This window comes from Neoarius graeffei, chromosome 11 (genome assembly GCF_027579695.1).
Source record: "Neoarius graeffei isolate fNeoGra1 chromosome 11, fNeoGra1.pri, whole genome shotgun sequence".
In the NCBI taxonomy this organism is placed as follows: Eukaryota; Metazoa; Chordata; class Actinopteri; order Siluriformes; family Ariidae; genus Neoarius; species Neoarius graeffei.
Genome location: NC_083579.1, coordinates 56,194,630 through 56,208,576, shown reverse-complemented (window position 1 = coordinate 56,208,576; position 13,947 = coordinate 56,194,630). Strand labels below are relative to the sequence as shown.

Below are 13,947 nucleotides of genomic sequence, written 5' to 3'. Positions count from 1 at the left end.
GCAGGTGAGGTCCCAGCCTCCCCAAACATGCAACGTTGATGTGTTACTGCCACAAATAACACAGGCACGAACTTGTTCAGCCATGTTTTCAACTTGCTGTTAGGTCCTCTTCGTTAGCTACTGACGAGATGGGCTCTGCTATCTCTCCTCACGCTTAAATCCGAACTTTCTTCCTGTGGGCGGTCGCAAGCCAAGGTGGGCGAGGCCATGAATACTAATTTTCGAAGTGACGTAAGTCCATAGGGCTTTTTCAGATCCGCTCGTTTTTCTGACTATTTTCTTTCATAAGCTAATACAGGGAATGGGAGTAGAATTACATTTTCACATGCAGCATGCATATGCAACTCGGAATGAACTATGGTATTTCAAAAAGAGCCAGTATTAAACGTTTTTGGTGGAAGGACACCTTTAAGGCAACATGCGGGCGTATGAGCCATTCAGGTGTGATGGACACCTGACCATCACATCAATATGTGCTTGTTGAGCATCAGATTTAATCCCCTTTTTGCATTTATAAACACCTCCACACTTCTGGGAAGGCTTTCCATTAGATTTATGCCCATTCAGCCAAAAGAGCTTTTGTGAAGTCCTGGGGTGCATTCGACATTCCAGTTCCTTCCAAAGGTGCTCAGTATGCTTGAGGTCAGGGCTCTGTGTAGGCCACTCAAGTTCTTCCACTCCAACTTTGGCAAACCCTGTCTTCATGGACCTTGCTTTGTGCACAGGGGCACTGCCATGTTGGGACATGTTTGGGCCCCTTAGTTCCAGTGAAGAGAAATTGTAATGCTATAGCATACAAAGACATTCTATACAATTGTGTTTGGCTAGGTGTCCACATACTTCTGGCCACAGTGTTTTTCAATTCCTGAATCATAAAACAAAGACTCACACATAAAATAGTGCATTTAATTCTTTATGTACTAAAATATACAAAACACTCACACCTGCCAATCCAGTGGCAACATGAAGTAATGATTATATGGATCCAGAGGAGCAAACGTCCCCTCCTCTCCCAGACAAAGTGATGGAAAATCTTCCATCTCATGCAAACTTTAAAAGCAGTCAAACAGATCTGCTCAAAATGGCTCCTTATTCTGTGCTATTGCAAACCTTGAGAATAGACTGTGTACTGTATACCCAATTATAATCAATAAATAATTGAATTTAAACATTTATAGGCAAATTGTAGCTGCTCACCATACCGCATATGCTCCATCTCATATAGTGCACAAAGAAGGTGAGTTTGTACATATGTACTTAAATCGTACTGATCTGAGTGAAATCAACTCGCTACTGAAGTCAATTCAGTATTTATGGCTGAAATGGATCATTTTACTCCAGGTTTGGAATATATTTTGAATACCACTATGTTATCTTACATGTTGTTTCTTTTGGCATACAGGCCACATGAAAAAGAAATATAATACTGCAAATACTGCTGTTAAACCATGATCTCTAGCAGTTATTGTTATTATTTTGATGTGTTAAGCTGTGATTTATCTCAACAAATGTGTAGTAACATACTGTAGTGCTATTTCAAGTCAGTTTGAGTGCCTGAACAACAAACAAATGGAAGGGAAAAAAATGGAAGGAAAAAAACAGGAAGGAAAACCGCTTAATCTGAAAAAGTTTTTTTTAAAGTGAAAAAAAAAATGGACATACAGGATTGGTGCACATTTTGAATTAGGAAGAATATTTGTATATAATTGCTCAGATTAGTTCAAATAACCAATAAAAATTAAAATTCTGGAGGCCATAACTGAGGTTTAAAGAATTTTCTATTCTCTACATGAAAACCTCTTTTTATCGCCTTCTCTGTGTACGTCTCCAAAATTCTTGGCCTTTTTTCACAAATGTTGTAAGGAAACCTATGGCTCTTAACTTTATTGTATGGCTTTTAGTGAAACATCTTAACATCTTCCAGTTATAGAATACAAGACTATTTTTGTTACTGGCTATTTGAACTTAGCCCTCGAATAAGTCAAATTCATTATAACTACAGTCCTCTCTCTCCTTTATATGTAACCGCACCTAAACCTGTTTGCCTTTTTTCAAATTCGGAATTATACTGTAAAATTGTTAACACTAAATCTGTAAATAAGATAAACAGATCTGCACCTTTAGATGTAGCACGGGCAGGGCAAGAGGGCGGAACGCATAACCACAAAATACTGACATTTAGGGTTTCTACTAGGATTAGAAGAAAAAGAATCTTCATCACAAATGGTCTTGACTGTAAGGCTTGAAAAACTAAGACCTCACACTGCTCGCACTGCTGTGTGCTTTTGTAACACTTATCCCCTTCACTCATCCCCTAATATCCTGCCTCTGCCTCAGCAGAGTGCTGTATTCACTTTAGCTACAGGTCCTTAGGGGCTTGCGCCTTCTAGTGAGAGTCTGACACTGTCCTCTTTCACAGATTCAGTCCATAATGTAACTAGGGATCTTCATCCATGTCGTCTAGGTTCGGAGCCATGATGAAGTGTTTAGGGTAGACCAGACTGTGCTCATCAGCGAACTCCTCCCAGCGTGCATCATCGCTCTCGTGGGTAATGTAGCGCTCGCCTCGCCGGGTCTCAAATTCCCGCAGGTCTAGCCATGTCTGGTAGTCCTGAGAAAGCAGGGGTATGCTTACATAAATAAATACAAGTCTTCCACTGGGAATGTGGAAGCATCACTGTAACGCCACACTATGTGCTCTGCTGTCTAACCTGGAACCATGGATGACTGAGGGACTTGTCCACACTGTACCGCTTCCTCATCTTTACTTGAAGAAGGTTGTTTATAAGATCTGTAGCTGTGGGTTAACACAAAGTTCAAATTGTAAAATATGTTTCAGGATCAAATAATTTTTTTATACACTATAGAAAAACAACGTGTAAGAATCAGCTACCCAGCATATAATTATAATACTCTAATGTGTCACAGTATATTTAAACATTACGCCAATCCAAGATTAGAAACTTTATCTTAAGGCATCTTTCACAAGTCAATTCAGGTCAAAAATTGAAAGATCGCGTTGTAGAGTTTGCGATTTCGGAAGGTTATTACTATGACACACTGCACCTTTAAACCCCCCACAATCAATTATAAGTGTGCATTTCTACATAACCACTTCCTCAGGCTGCTTGCACATGCTTTATATTAATCACAACATCTCAACTTTACATAATGAAAATACCTCTAGTATGGATGTAATCAAGATTCGAAATGAAGATGAACGGTCATTAATAAGCATGTGATTTAATGGCACCAATCTAAAGGAGATTGAATAATGGACACAGCGGTTTCACAGCAAAGATAGCATCTGTCTTTTTTATTGCAGCCTTTTGAAACGGAGTCCCAGCACTACATGCACATGTGCTGTTTGTGACTTGAAACTGTAACATCTCTGACTAAATGTAATAAATGCCAAGATGTTATCAAAATGTCAAATGAGTAATGTCTTGAATTTTGTTATGAAGAGTTTAAGGACTAAAAAGTTATGAACACGAAGTTATGATGAATGCAATTTCCCATTGAAAATGTGATATTTAAAATAACTGTTGACCCGCTCAGAATGTAAAGAAATAGAAAACGCAGAAACATGCACTCTGCTTCAAAATGGTAACTGGGAGGTGGGTGGTGTAGTGACTCATTAGAGCTGAAATGTCTGAGATTGTGGTAGCGTAGACAGACACGGGGGTGAGAAGCTTCACCATGTCTGATAAACACTTTGCATCTACTGTATGATTTTGGGTTTTAAATACAGTCCACTAACACTCAACTATTTACACATAATACATGTACTATATTAACACTAATGCTGGGGAAAACCTCTGTAATTTAATCTGACTTATTCAGCAAATGTATTATATAGTAAACCACTATTTGTAAAAAGGAAAAAAAAATCCCTTGTCTAGACAACTGTGTTACTGTGTAATATATTGAAATAAAATATTGGTGCTAGTGTGGCTGAAACAATAATAAACTTCTAAAAGTTCCCCTGACCTCGATTAATTTGGTATAAAATGTTTAAATGAGCTAAATGATGGTCATTACATCAAGCTTACCACACATTTTTTTTTTTTTTTACCAGTCCCCATCCTTTTTTTGTGGTGATAATACTGGGGCTAATGACTTTTCCATGATCCACTGGATATTTTATTAAATGTGCATAATCATTGTAACTGTATTATTTTCCAAAACTTCAATAAAAGTTTCAAAAACTTATATTGAATGTAATATTTTTAATATTTAATACTTCTAAACATTTTACAAATATTTAGTATTTAATATAATTTGTATACATCATCCGTTGTATTTCAAAAATAGTTTTAAAATATTTGTTGTGTTTAATATAATTTAATACACTTTAGTCAACTCAGCATGTCATATCCAGCTTGTAGAATCTACAGTTTTCTTACCTTCTGTTGATATCTCCTTCCAAGGCATTGGCGGATACATAAAGGCTGCGTTCTGGATCTGATCATTAATATCTTCATCCTCGTTAAAGGGGAAGGTACCACTCAGGCTGACGTAGATGATGACTCCCACTGACCACATATCCAGTGAGCGGTTATAACCTTTACTACGAAGAACTTCGGGGGCCAGATACGCTGGAGTTCCCACCACAGAGCGACGGAACGACTTCTCACCAATTATGCGAGCAAAACCAAAGTCACACAGTTTCACCTGCGGCGTGAAATGTACAGTGTACAGTCATAAGCCTGAAAAGCGTTTTTTGGTGCATAAAACAGTCATACAATGGCAAAAGTGTGACAAGATTCCTACTTGAGGAAAAGGCTCTGCCGAGGCTAGGAGTACGTTCTCTGGCTTCAGATCACAATGAACAATGTTTTTGAAATGGAGATGCCTCAAAGCCACCAGAATCTATAACCAGGGGGGAAAAAATGACATAAGCTAATATTTTAATCTTTACATGAAATTTTAGTCACATTTACAAGATGAAAATCACATAATCACAAGTTTAAGTAAATTCACTATTTATTTTCAGTGATAAATAAATAATGATACACAATCATGCACAGTCGGGGGCCTCTGGCCAGATCGGAGCTGTGTGTGGCTGCTAATTGGAGGCTGCAGATCCATAGCTAATAGATGAGCCCCTGTTATTCCAGCCTCCAAGGGGCCTCTCAGTTCTAATCATCCTACGGACTCAAGCAGTGGAGCACTTCAGCTTCCTGATGAGATCCAGACATCTCTAAACACAGCCCCCATTCAAAACACCATATCCGTCAGAGAAATCACAGTCCAGAGAAGAAGAAGGAAGAGTCCTGAACAAAAACTGATGAGTCAGTAAAAAAAAAAAAAGTTAACCTGTGTGACAAGGAACTTGGTGATGCGCTCAGGCAGCCTGCTCTTCTCACTGGACAGGATCATCTCCAACATGTCCCCATGCAGTTTCTCCATGACAACAAACACTCGCTCTGGGGTCTCAAACATGCACTCCAAGTTGACAATACCAGGATGCTGCAGGTTCTTCATGGTAAAAATGGAAAGGCAGTTATAATCAGCCATCACACAGGACTCTACGCTTCTCCACAGTCTGATCAGGCTGTGATGGGCCCACCTGTAAAATGGCTACTTCATTCCTCAGCTGGCTTTCTTGTTTGGTAGGGAATCTCATTTTGTCGATCACCTTTATTGCTACATCCCTGCCTGTCTTTCTGTGCTTCCCTTTTAACAGAAAGAGGTTTAATTATTCAGGTTGTTTGTTGATAAAGTGCGGAAGTGCATACAATGATATCTAAGAGAAATTAAGAAATAATTCACAACAGTACCTCCATATACAATGCCAAACTGGCCTGATCCCAAAACTTCATCAGCAAAGATCTGGTAAACAGAGCTGATATCCTAAAAACAAATGAAAATAAATCAGTATTTTTAAGTGGTGGTGGGTGTGTAACAAAATGTGGTTGTTTTACAGAAAATGTGGAAGTGTCACATTAGTTGTAGTGGTAATGACTGAAAACCCATTATGGTAAAGTGTGCAATACTAAGACAGACTCACCACATTCTCCTGGATTTGACTGTTAGATACAGAAATGCTCATGGACAGTTCCTCTGTAGAGACACAAACAGTAAAGATAATTCATGCAAATTCATGTTTCTAGATTATCCTTATACAATGTGCAATCACCAAAAATATTCAGTTGAGCAGATAACAAAGTACATAAATGTGAAGTGACCTAACCATGGAGTGATAAAGGATAAGTATAAAATTGAAAAAAAAAAGTACCATGTATAAACACCACTTCCAGAAAAGTTGGGATATTTTCCAAAATGCAATAAAAACAAATATCTGCGATTTGTTAATTCACATGAACCTTTATTTAACTGACAAAAGTACAAAGAAAAGATTTCCAATATTTGTAAAGATAAACAAAGTTAAAAGTTGATGCCTGCAACACACTCAAAAAAAGTCGGGACAGAGGCATTGTATCACATCACCTTTCCTTTTAATAACACTTGCAGTTTTGCAATTCAAATTTTTGTCCATTCTCGCTTGATACAAGAGTTCAGCTGCTCAACAGTCCGTGGTCACCATCGTCTGGTTCTCTTCTTCATTCTCAATAGGAGACAGATCTGGACTAGCAGCAGGCCAGTCAAGCACAGGCGCTCTGTGTCTACGAAGCCACGGTGTTGTAGCCCGTGTAGAATGAGGCCTGGCATTGTTCTGATCAAATACGTATGAGCTTCCCATGAAGAGACATTGCCTTCATGAATATGTCGCTCTAAAATCCCAATATATGCCCCAATATATCAATGGTACCTTCACACACATGCAACTCACCCATGCCACGGACACTGATACAACCCCATATCATCATAGGTGTTGGCTTTTGCAACTTTTTCTGATAACAAACTGGATGGTCATGTTCACCTTTGCCACGGATAACTCGATGTCTGGTTTTCCCAAAAACAAACTGACATGTTGACTCATTTGACCACAGCACCCGTTTCCACTGTCTTTTGGTCCATCTGAGATGAGTTTGGGCCCAGAGAAATCAGCGGTGTTTCGGCATAGAATTGATGAATGGCTTCCTCCTTGCGTAATACAGTTTCAGGTTGCATTTCTGGATGCAGCGGCAGACTGTGTTAAGTGTCAATGATTTTCCAAATTACTCCTGAGCCCATGTGTCTGTATTTGTCACATTAGCATGACAGTTTCTCAGGCAGTGTCACCTGAGGGCTTAAATGTCATGCACATTCAACGGTGGTTTCCAACCTTGCCCTTTACGCACTGAGATGTCCCTGAATTCACTGACTCTTTTCACAATATTATGTACTGTAGATTTTGAAAGAGGGTGGTGCGGTGGTGTAGTGGTTAGCACTATCACCTCACAGCAAGAAGGTTCTGGGTTCGAGCCCAGTGGCCGACGGGGGCCTTTCTGTGTGGAGTTTGGATGTTGTCTGCGTGAGTTTTCTCCAGGTACTCCAGTTTCCCCCACAGTCCAAAGACATGCAGGTTAGATTAATTGATGGCTCTAAATTTACTGTAGGTGTGAATGGTTATTTGTCTCTGTGTGTCAGCCCTGCGGTCATCTGGTGACTTGTCCAGGGTGTACCCCGCCTCTCGCCCATAGTCAGCTGGGATAAGCTCCAGCTTGCCCACAATCCTGCACAGGATGAGTGGTTACAGATAACGGATGGATGGATGGATGGATTTTGAAAGACCTAAAATCTTGTGTTGAAAAATGTTCTTTTTGAATTGACTAACAATTATCTCACAAATTTTGGCACAAAGCAGTGAGTCACGACCCATCCTTGCTTGCAAAGACTGAGCCTTTGGTGCATGCTCCTTTTATACCCAATCATGATACCAATTAACCTGCTTATTGTGAATCTTCCAAAATGGTGTTACCTGAATATCATATGAACTTTTCAGTCTTATTTTGCCTCTGTCCCGACTTTTTTTTTGAGTGTGTTACAGGCATCAAATTTTAACTTTGTTTATATTTACAAAATATAAAGTATGTTGGTCAGTAAAACAATTGAAAATCTTTTTTTTGTACTTTTGTCAGTTAAATAAATGTTCACATGACTTAACAAATGTCCGATTCTTGCATTTTGGAAAATATCCCAACTTTTCTGGAAATAGGGTTAGTACATTTTCTCAAATGTTTAAAAAAACAACAACAGAGATTAAAGGCATTGACTGAAAAAAAATGCATAGGTTCAAGTATGCATCTAAGTTCTGATAGAAGAGACCACTGAAACCAAGTCAAATTCTTCAAGGAAAGGTTCTTATCCTGAAAGCATGCTTAGTATTCATGCAAGAGACTGCTGTACAGCAGTAAAATTATTTGAAAGTAATGAAACGTTTTTGGGCAATTTGTATTTAATTCTTGCTGAATCTCAAGCAAATGCAATAATCCTAGTACAGGAACAAGACTGATGATCATGAGAGAGCAGGTTGTGGAGTCGCTCAGCAGCACCACTGTGGATGCTTGAAAGGAAGAATTGGGCAAAAAAATGGTATTTCTGTCTCACAGTCAGTGCTGGAAGGCAATAATAAGCTGTTCAGTCTCAGAGCAAGTGCTGGAAGAAGGACTTAAAGCATCATGATTGGAGTAATTTTCACCTAAAATTCTTAGATCATCATGCTGGCTGTAGTTCAAGGAATTTCAGTCGAACATATAAGAACCTTGTATGAGAGACTGTACGTAGAAGTAATGCAGGTTCTTGTAATGTAAGAGGGTTGGGAACCTGGATGAAGGCACTCTATGAAAAGTAAGCGCCACACATTAATTTTTTTAACCAATACATAACCAATACATTTTCTCCTGCTTCCAAGCTTGAACTGTCTTCTGAACCATTTCGATCATGAGCCTATCTACAGTGGTGCTTGAAAGTTTGTGAACCCTTTAGAATTTTCGATATTTCTGCATAAATATGATCTAAAACATCATCAGATTTTCACACAAGTCCTAAAAGTAGATAAAGAGAACCCAGTTAAACAAATGAGACAAAAATATTATACTTGGTCATTTATTTATTGAGGAAAATGATCCAATATTACATATCTGTGAGTGGCAAAAGTATGTGAACCTCTAGGATTAGCAGTTAATTTGAAGGTGAAATTAGAGTCAGGTGTTTTCAATCAATGGGATGACAATCAGGTGTGAGTGGGCACCCTGTTTTATTTAAAGAACAGGGATCTATCAAAGTCTGATCTTCACAACACATGTTTGTGGAAGTGTATCATGGCACGAACAAAGGACATTTCTGAGGACCTCAGAAAAAGCGTTGTTGATGCTCATCAGGCTGGAAAAGGTTACAAAACCATCTCTAAAGAGTTTGGACTCCACCAATACACAGTCAGACAGATTATGTACAAATGGAGGAAATTCAAGACCACTGTTACCCTCCCCAGGAGTGGTCGACCAACAAAGATCACTCCAAGACCAAGGCGTGTAATAGTTGGCGAGGTCACAAAGGACCCCAGGGTAACTTCTAAGCAACTGAAGGCCTCTCTCACATTGGTTAATGTTAACATTCATGAGTCCACCATCAGGAGAACACTGAACAATAATGGTGTGCATGGCAGGGTTGCAAGGAGAAAGCCACTGCTCTCCAAAAAGAACATTGCTGCTTGTCTGCATTTTGCTAAAGATCATGTGGACAAGCCAGAAGGCTATTAGAAAAATGTTTTGTGGACGGATGAGACCAAAATAGAACTTTTTGGTTTAAATGAGAAGCGTTACGTTTGGAGAAAGGAAAACACTGCATTCCAGCATAAGAACCTTATCCCATCTGTGAAACATGGTGGTGGTAGTATCATGGTTTGGGCCTGTTTTGCTGCATCTGGGCCAGGACAGCTTGCCATCATTGGAAAAATGAATTCTGAATTATACCAGCAAATTCTAAAGGAAAATGTCAGGACATCTGTCCATGAACTGAATCTCAAGAGAAGGTGGGTCATGCAGCAAGACAACGAGCCTAAGCACACAAGTCGTTCTACCAAAGAATGGTTAAAGAAGAATAAAGTTAATGTTTTGGAATGGCCAAGTCAAAGTCCTGACCTTAATCCAATTGAAATGTTGTGGAAGGACCTGAAGTGAGCAGTTCATGTGAGGAAACCCACCAACATCCCAGACTTAAAGCTGTTCTGTACAGAGGAATGGGCTAAAATTCCTCCAAGCCGGTGTGCAGGACTGATCAACAGTTACCGGAAATGTTTAGTTGCAGTTATTGCTGCACAAGGGGGTCACACCAGATACTGAAAGCAAAAGTTCACATAATTTTGCCACCCACAGATATGTAATATTGGATCATTTTCCTCAATAAATAAATGACCAAGTATAATATTTTGTCTCATTTGTTTAACTGGGTTCTCTTTATCTACTTTTAGGACTTGTGTGAAAATCTGATGATGTTTTAGGTCATATTTATGCAGAAATATCAAAAATTCTAAAGGGTTCACAAACTTTCAAGCACCACTGTAAGATGCCTGCTGCTTTCTCAATTATTTGTAACCTACACTAATGATAGCCTAATTCAGAGTATTTTCATCAAAATGTTGTTTCTTTATTTATGCTTCAGATAAATAAATGTAAATATTATTTTGGGTAATGATATTCTATTTTATAAGCTTTTTACAATTACAGCTCATTAGTCTTCTGTGCATTTTCTTTCTCAAAATGAGCAATCATTGCCTCACAAGGATTAGTATCAATTACATGGTAATTGTCACAAATATCTGATTACATTGTCCGATCACTCAGCACTAATTCATTATTCTTATCAGGGATTTGTAGTCAATTATTTAGTGACTCTGAAATGATGAAAAGTATAATATAAATAATAACAATAACAACAACTATTATTATTATTATTATTATTATTATTATTATTATAACAACAACATTGACACAATCCTAACCATGTCTTTCAAATTTAAATGAAATGAATGTACTCACTGTGGTCCTTGCCCTGACCAGCAGCAGCACCTACACTCGGCTGAGGTGTAACTGGAACAGGCATGAGCGCTTGGCGGATGGCCATCTCCCAGCCCTGCGCCACCTCCAGCCCCACGCCAGAGGCAGCCAGCATGGGGTTGTGAATATGAAGATGGGGGCCACCAGTGTTCTCCCCAACATAATAGACCATAGTAGCAGTGATAATCTCAAAGCAGTGTGGATTGCCCCCCATGGCGAGACTACTGAAATCCCGGGCTGCCTCCACCTGCAGGATCTCAGATAGAGGAATCTCCTGTGGGTGAAACAAAACAGTGATGGATATTCAGATTCAGGTACTAACTGGCTGACAATGAATGAATGAATGAATGAATGAATATTATAGTTCAAAGTTGAGAGAACTATGAACCTCCTTTTCACACACTCTCAAGTAAGTGAGTACTACAGCTAGATGCCATAATATGAGATACAGTACCTAAAAATCTGAAACTCAACAATCACCTTTTGTCACAAGAAAGTCAATATCCACTACTGATCACAACTACTGCCAGGATATTCCAGACAGGTACGATTAGTAGAAATAGCATGTCTCCTGTAGCTTCCAGCCAAGCCAATACCATACCTTAAGCTCTTTGGAACATAGTGCAGGTTTTGAGATCACACAATCCAGGGTCTTCATTTTATCCAAAAATGTACTTTCAGAACAAGCTCATGTGTCTCATATCCTTTCTGAGAGTTTAAAGTGATACAAAGCGAGCTGCCTTCTGGTGGCATTTGCTTTAGTCCTCCCACATTTCTCAAACGAAAGAGTGAAACAGTAGCTGTGACCAATAGCAGCTTTCTCTGAACTTCACATCAAGTGTTTGTGGTTAGAGGGTGGACCACATGACCCAGCCCACTGAGGAGCTCCATGATTACAAGGCAGCAAACCAAAAGTCTTCATGACTTCATGCTTGAGTATGTGTGTGTGAGCAGCGCGTGTGTGTGCAAGACCATGCTACCACTGTGCTGCGGATGGCCACTACATGGTAAAAGGGGGTGGTCTTGTTGAGGAACAGTTATGTGGAGACAGGACTGAAGTCCCCATAGGCCATAAAAGAAGGGGAGAAACCAAAAGTACAGGGCTTCTGTCTTCAAAAGAGCATGGTATAATTTCCAAATGTATAAAACAGACGCAGTCTTTCACCTCTTGACACATGACCACCAAAGCATATGGGTGAATATAAGTTAAAAACAGTGGTTACTAAATAAAAAAGCAGAAAGTGCTATAACCCAAAAACAAACAATCTCCAGCTCTTGGCTCAATCAGCTGAAAACAGGCGGCCTGTTTCATTACGTCTATCCAGAGGATTCTGAAGAAAGAAAGTACTGTGTGAAAAACAGAGTTCCTGGTAGGGGTAGGAAATACCTAAAATACAAAGGGCCTTGGCTGAAATAGACAACTGCTAGGAAGAGCTGCTTCATACACTAAATATTTGCTCTTTATAAGACTACATTCCAAAAAATTTAAATCAAGTATATAGAAAGTTTATCCAAATTTACTAAGTATACTATTGTGCAAAAAAATGTACTAAATAACAATTATATAATTAGAGTTCATGTTTGCTATATACTACCATATCTAGAGAACAGAAATATACTTGGTCCCAAGAAAGTTAATAAGTAAATTAAATTTTAGGTGTAAAATATAGTTAAGTCACTTATTCCTGAGTGTATTAAATAGTCAGATCTAATTATATTACCTAGATTGTTATTTAAGCACAATTTGTTCCAGTATAGAGATCTTGCAGTCACGTGACCAGAAAGTACACAGACACCATCTTGTCGGTAAAAAACACAGCTGAATACTGCTGCACTCGTGTACAGAATGGATCAATTTCAACCGACGGACTACACGGCTCATTTTTCTAATGAACAGATAACTAGATATATGTCTAAAATAAACGAGCTACAGATTAGTGACCCTTATGGCTTACCGGATGGAGTTTTCACGACCGTGTCAGTGGATATGGAACTGCCAGCGGAATACCCAGACGTGTATAATTACCTCATTAACTTTCCCTCGCTGTTCAGTGGTGAAGCACTGCGTGCTTATAAATCTCTGGACAGTTATCTGTACAGAAATTCAGGATTTGTCAGCCCCCCTAAGATGTGGCATCTTGTAAAGAAGAAAATAACAATCCTCATTGGATGGGTAAGTCACTTAAGTATTACTAGTACTGCACTGACCAGCCGATTATAGAATAGAATAGAATAGAATAGAATAGAATAAGGTAATTCCAGCTGTAATTCCAAATCTTCCGTTTTGTTTACCATGGATCTGGCGTTGGAGAGATAGAGGCTTAGCAGTGGAGATTTGAGTAGCTGTTTTCTGAGCTTAGTCAACAGGCCGGCTCTACAGCCTCGCTTTTGCTTCCGGTCCCGGCGCCGCCTCCTTCGCTTTGCTTCCGATAACAATCCACGGAGACCCCGCTGGTCTCGCTATCTCGTCCGGAATGTTTTTTTTTTTTTCTCGTCCGGAATGTTGTGCATGCGATGGAAATCGCTACAAACCGTCATTTTCTGCTGGAAACCAATGTCCAGTAAGTCCATACGGTTGTAGTGGATATTGAAGTCCGGTACAGACGAACAACACGCAAAAATACACACAAAAAACATAAAAAACGTGCACAGGTAGGGAGAGCTTGTAGCCGCAGCCGTTGTAGTAGAATTGTATATAGTAGGGTTTTCCAGAAGAAAAGGTAGAAGTAGAAGCAGAAGTAGAAGGCGGAAATATGGCGTTTGACCGACAAGATGGCATCTGTCACAATCTGGATCGGCTGTGACGTCACATGCAAGTGCTCCATACTATTTCCTCAAGCATTTCATTTGTGTTTGTAAGAGAGATCTTGATCCTCTTTTATTCAGCTTCAGCTGCTAAATATTTCCTGCCTTGTCTGATGAAACTAACCAGTGAAAAAGAGAACTTATCACTGAAGAGTAGCAAATTATTTTGCTTGTGGTTAAGAGATTGTGTTCAAAGGAA

At 39.2% G+C, this 13,947-nt stretch overlaps 1 protein-coding gene across 2 annotated transcripts in view; it reads right to left on the bottom strand.

Moving 5' to 3' along the window:
• Positions 1–892: 892 nt before the first annotated feature.
• prkd3 (protein kinase D3) overlaps positions 893–13,947 on the bottom strand; it is a 116,695-nt gene continuing 103,640 nt past the window's right edge. For both annotated transcript variants that reach the window (XM_060934294.1, XM_060934296.1), the window contains exons 11-19: positions 10,926–11,217; positions 6,014–6,066; positions 5,784–5,856; positions 5,573–5,679; positions 5,320–5,481; positions 4,774–4,872; positions 4,407–4,674; positions 2,712–2,797; positions 893–2,611 (exon numbers count right to left, since the gene is read on the bottom strand). In XM_060934294.1, the coding sequence (XP_060790277.1) occupies positions 2,438–2,611; positions 2,712–2,797; positions 4,407–4,674; positions 4,774–4,872; positions 5,320–5,481; positions 5,573–5,679; positions 5,784–5,856; positions 6,014–6,066; positions 10,926–11,217 (1,314 nt within the window). In that variant the 3' untranslated portion in view covers positions 893–2,437. The remainder of the gene's footprint in view (positions 2,612–2,711; positions 2,798–4,406; positions 4,675–4,773; positions 4,873–5,319; positions 5,482–5,572; positions 5,680–5,783; positions 5,857–6,013; positions 6,067–10,925; positions 11,218–13,947) is intronic.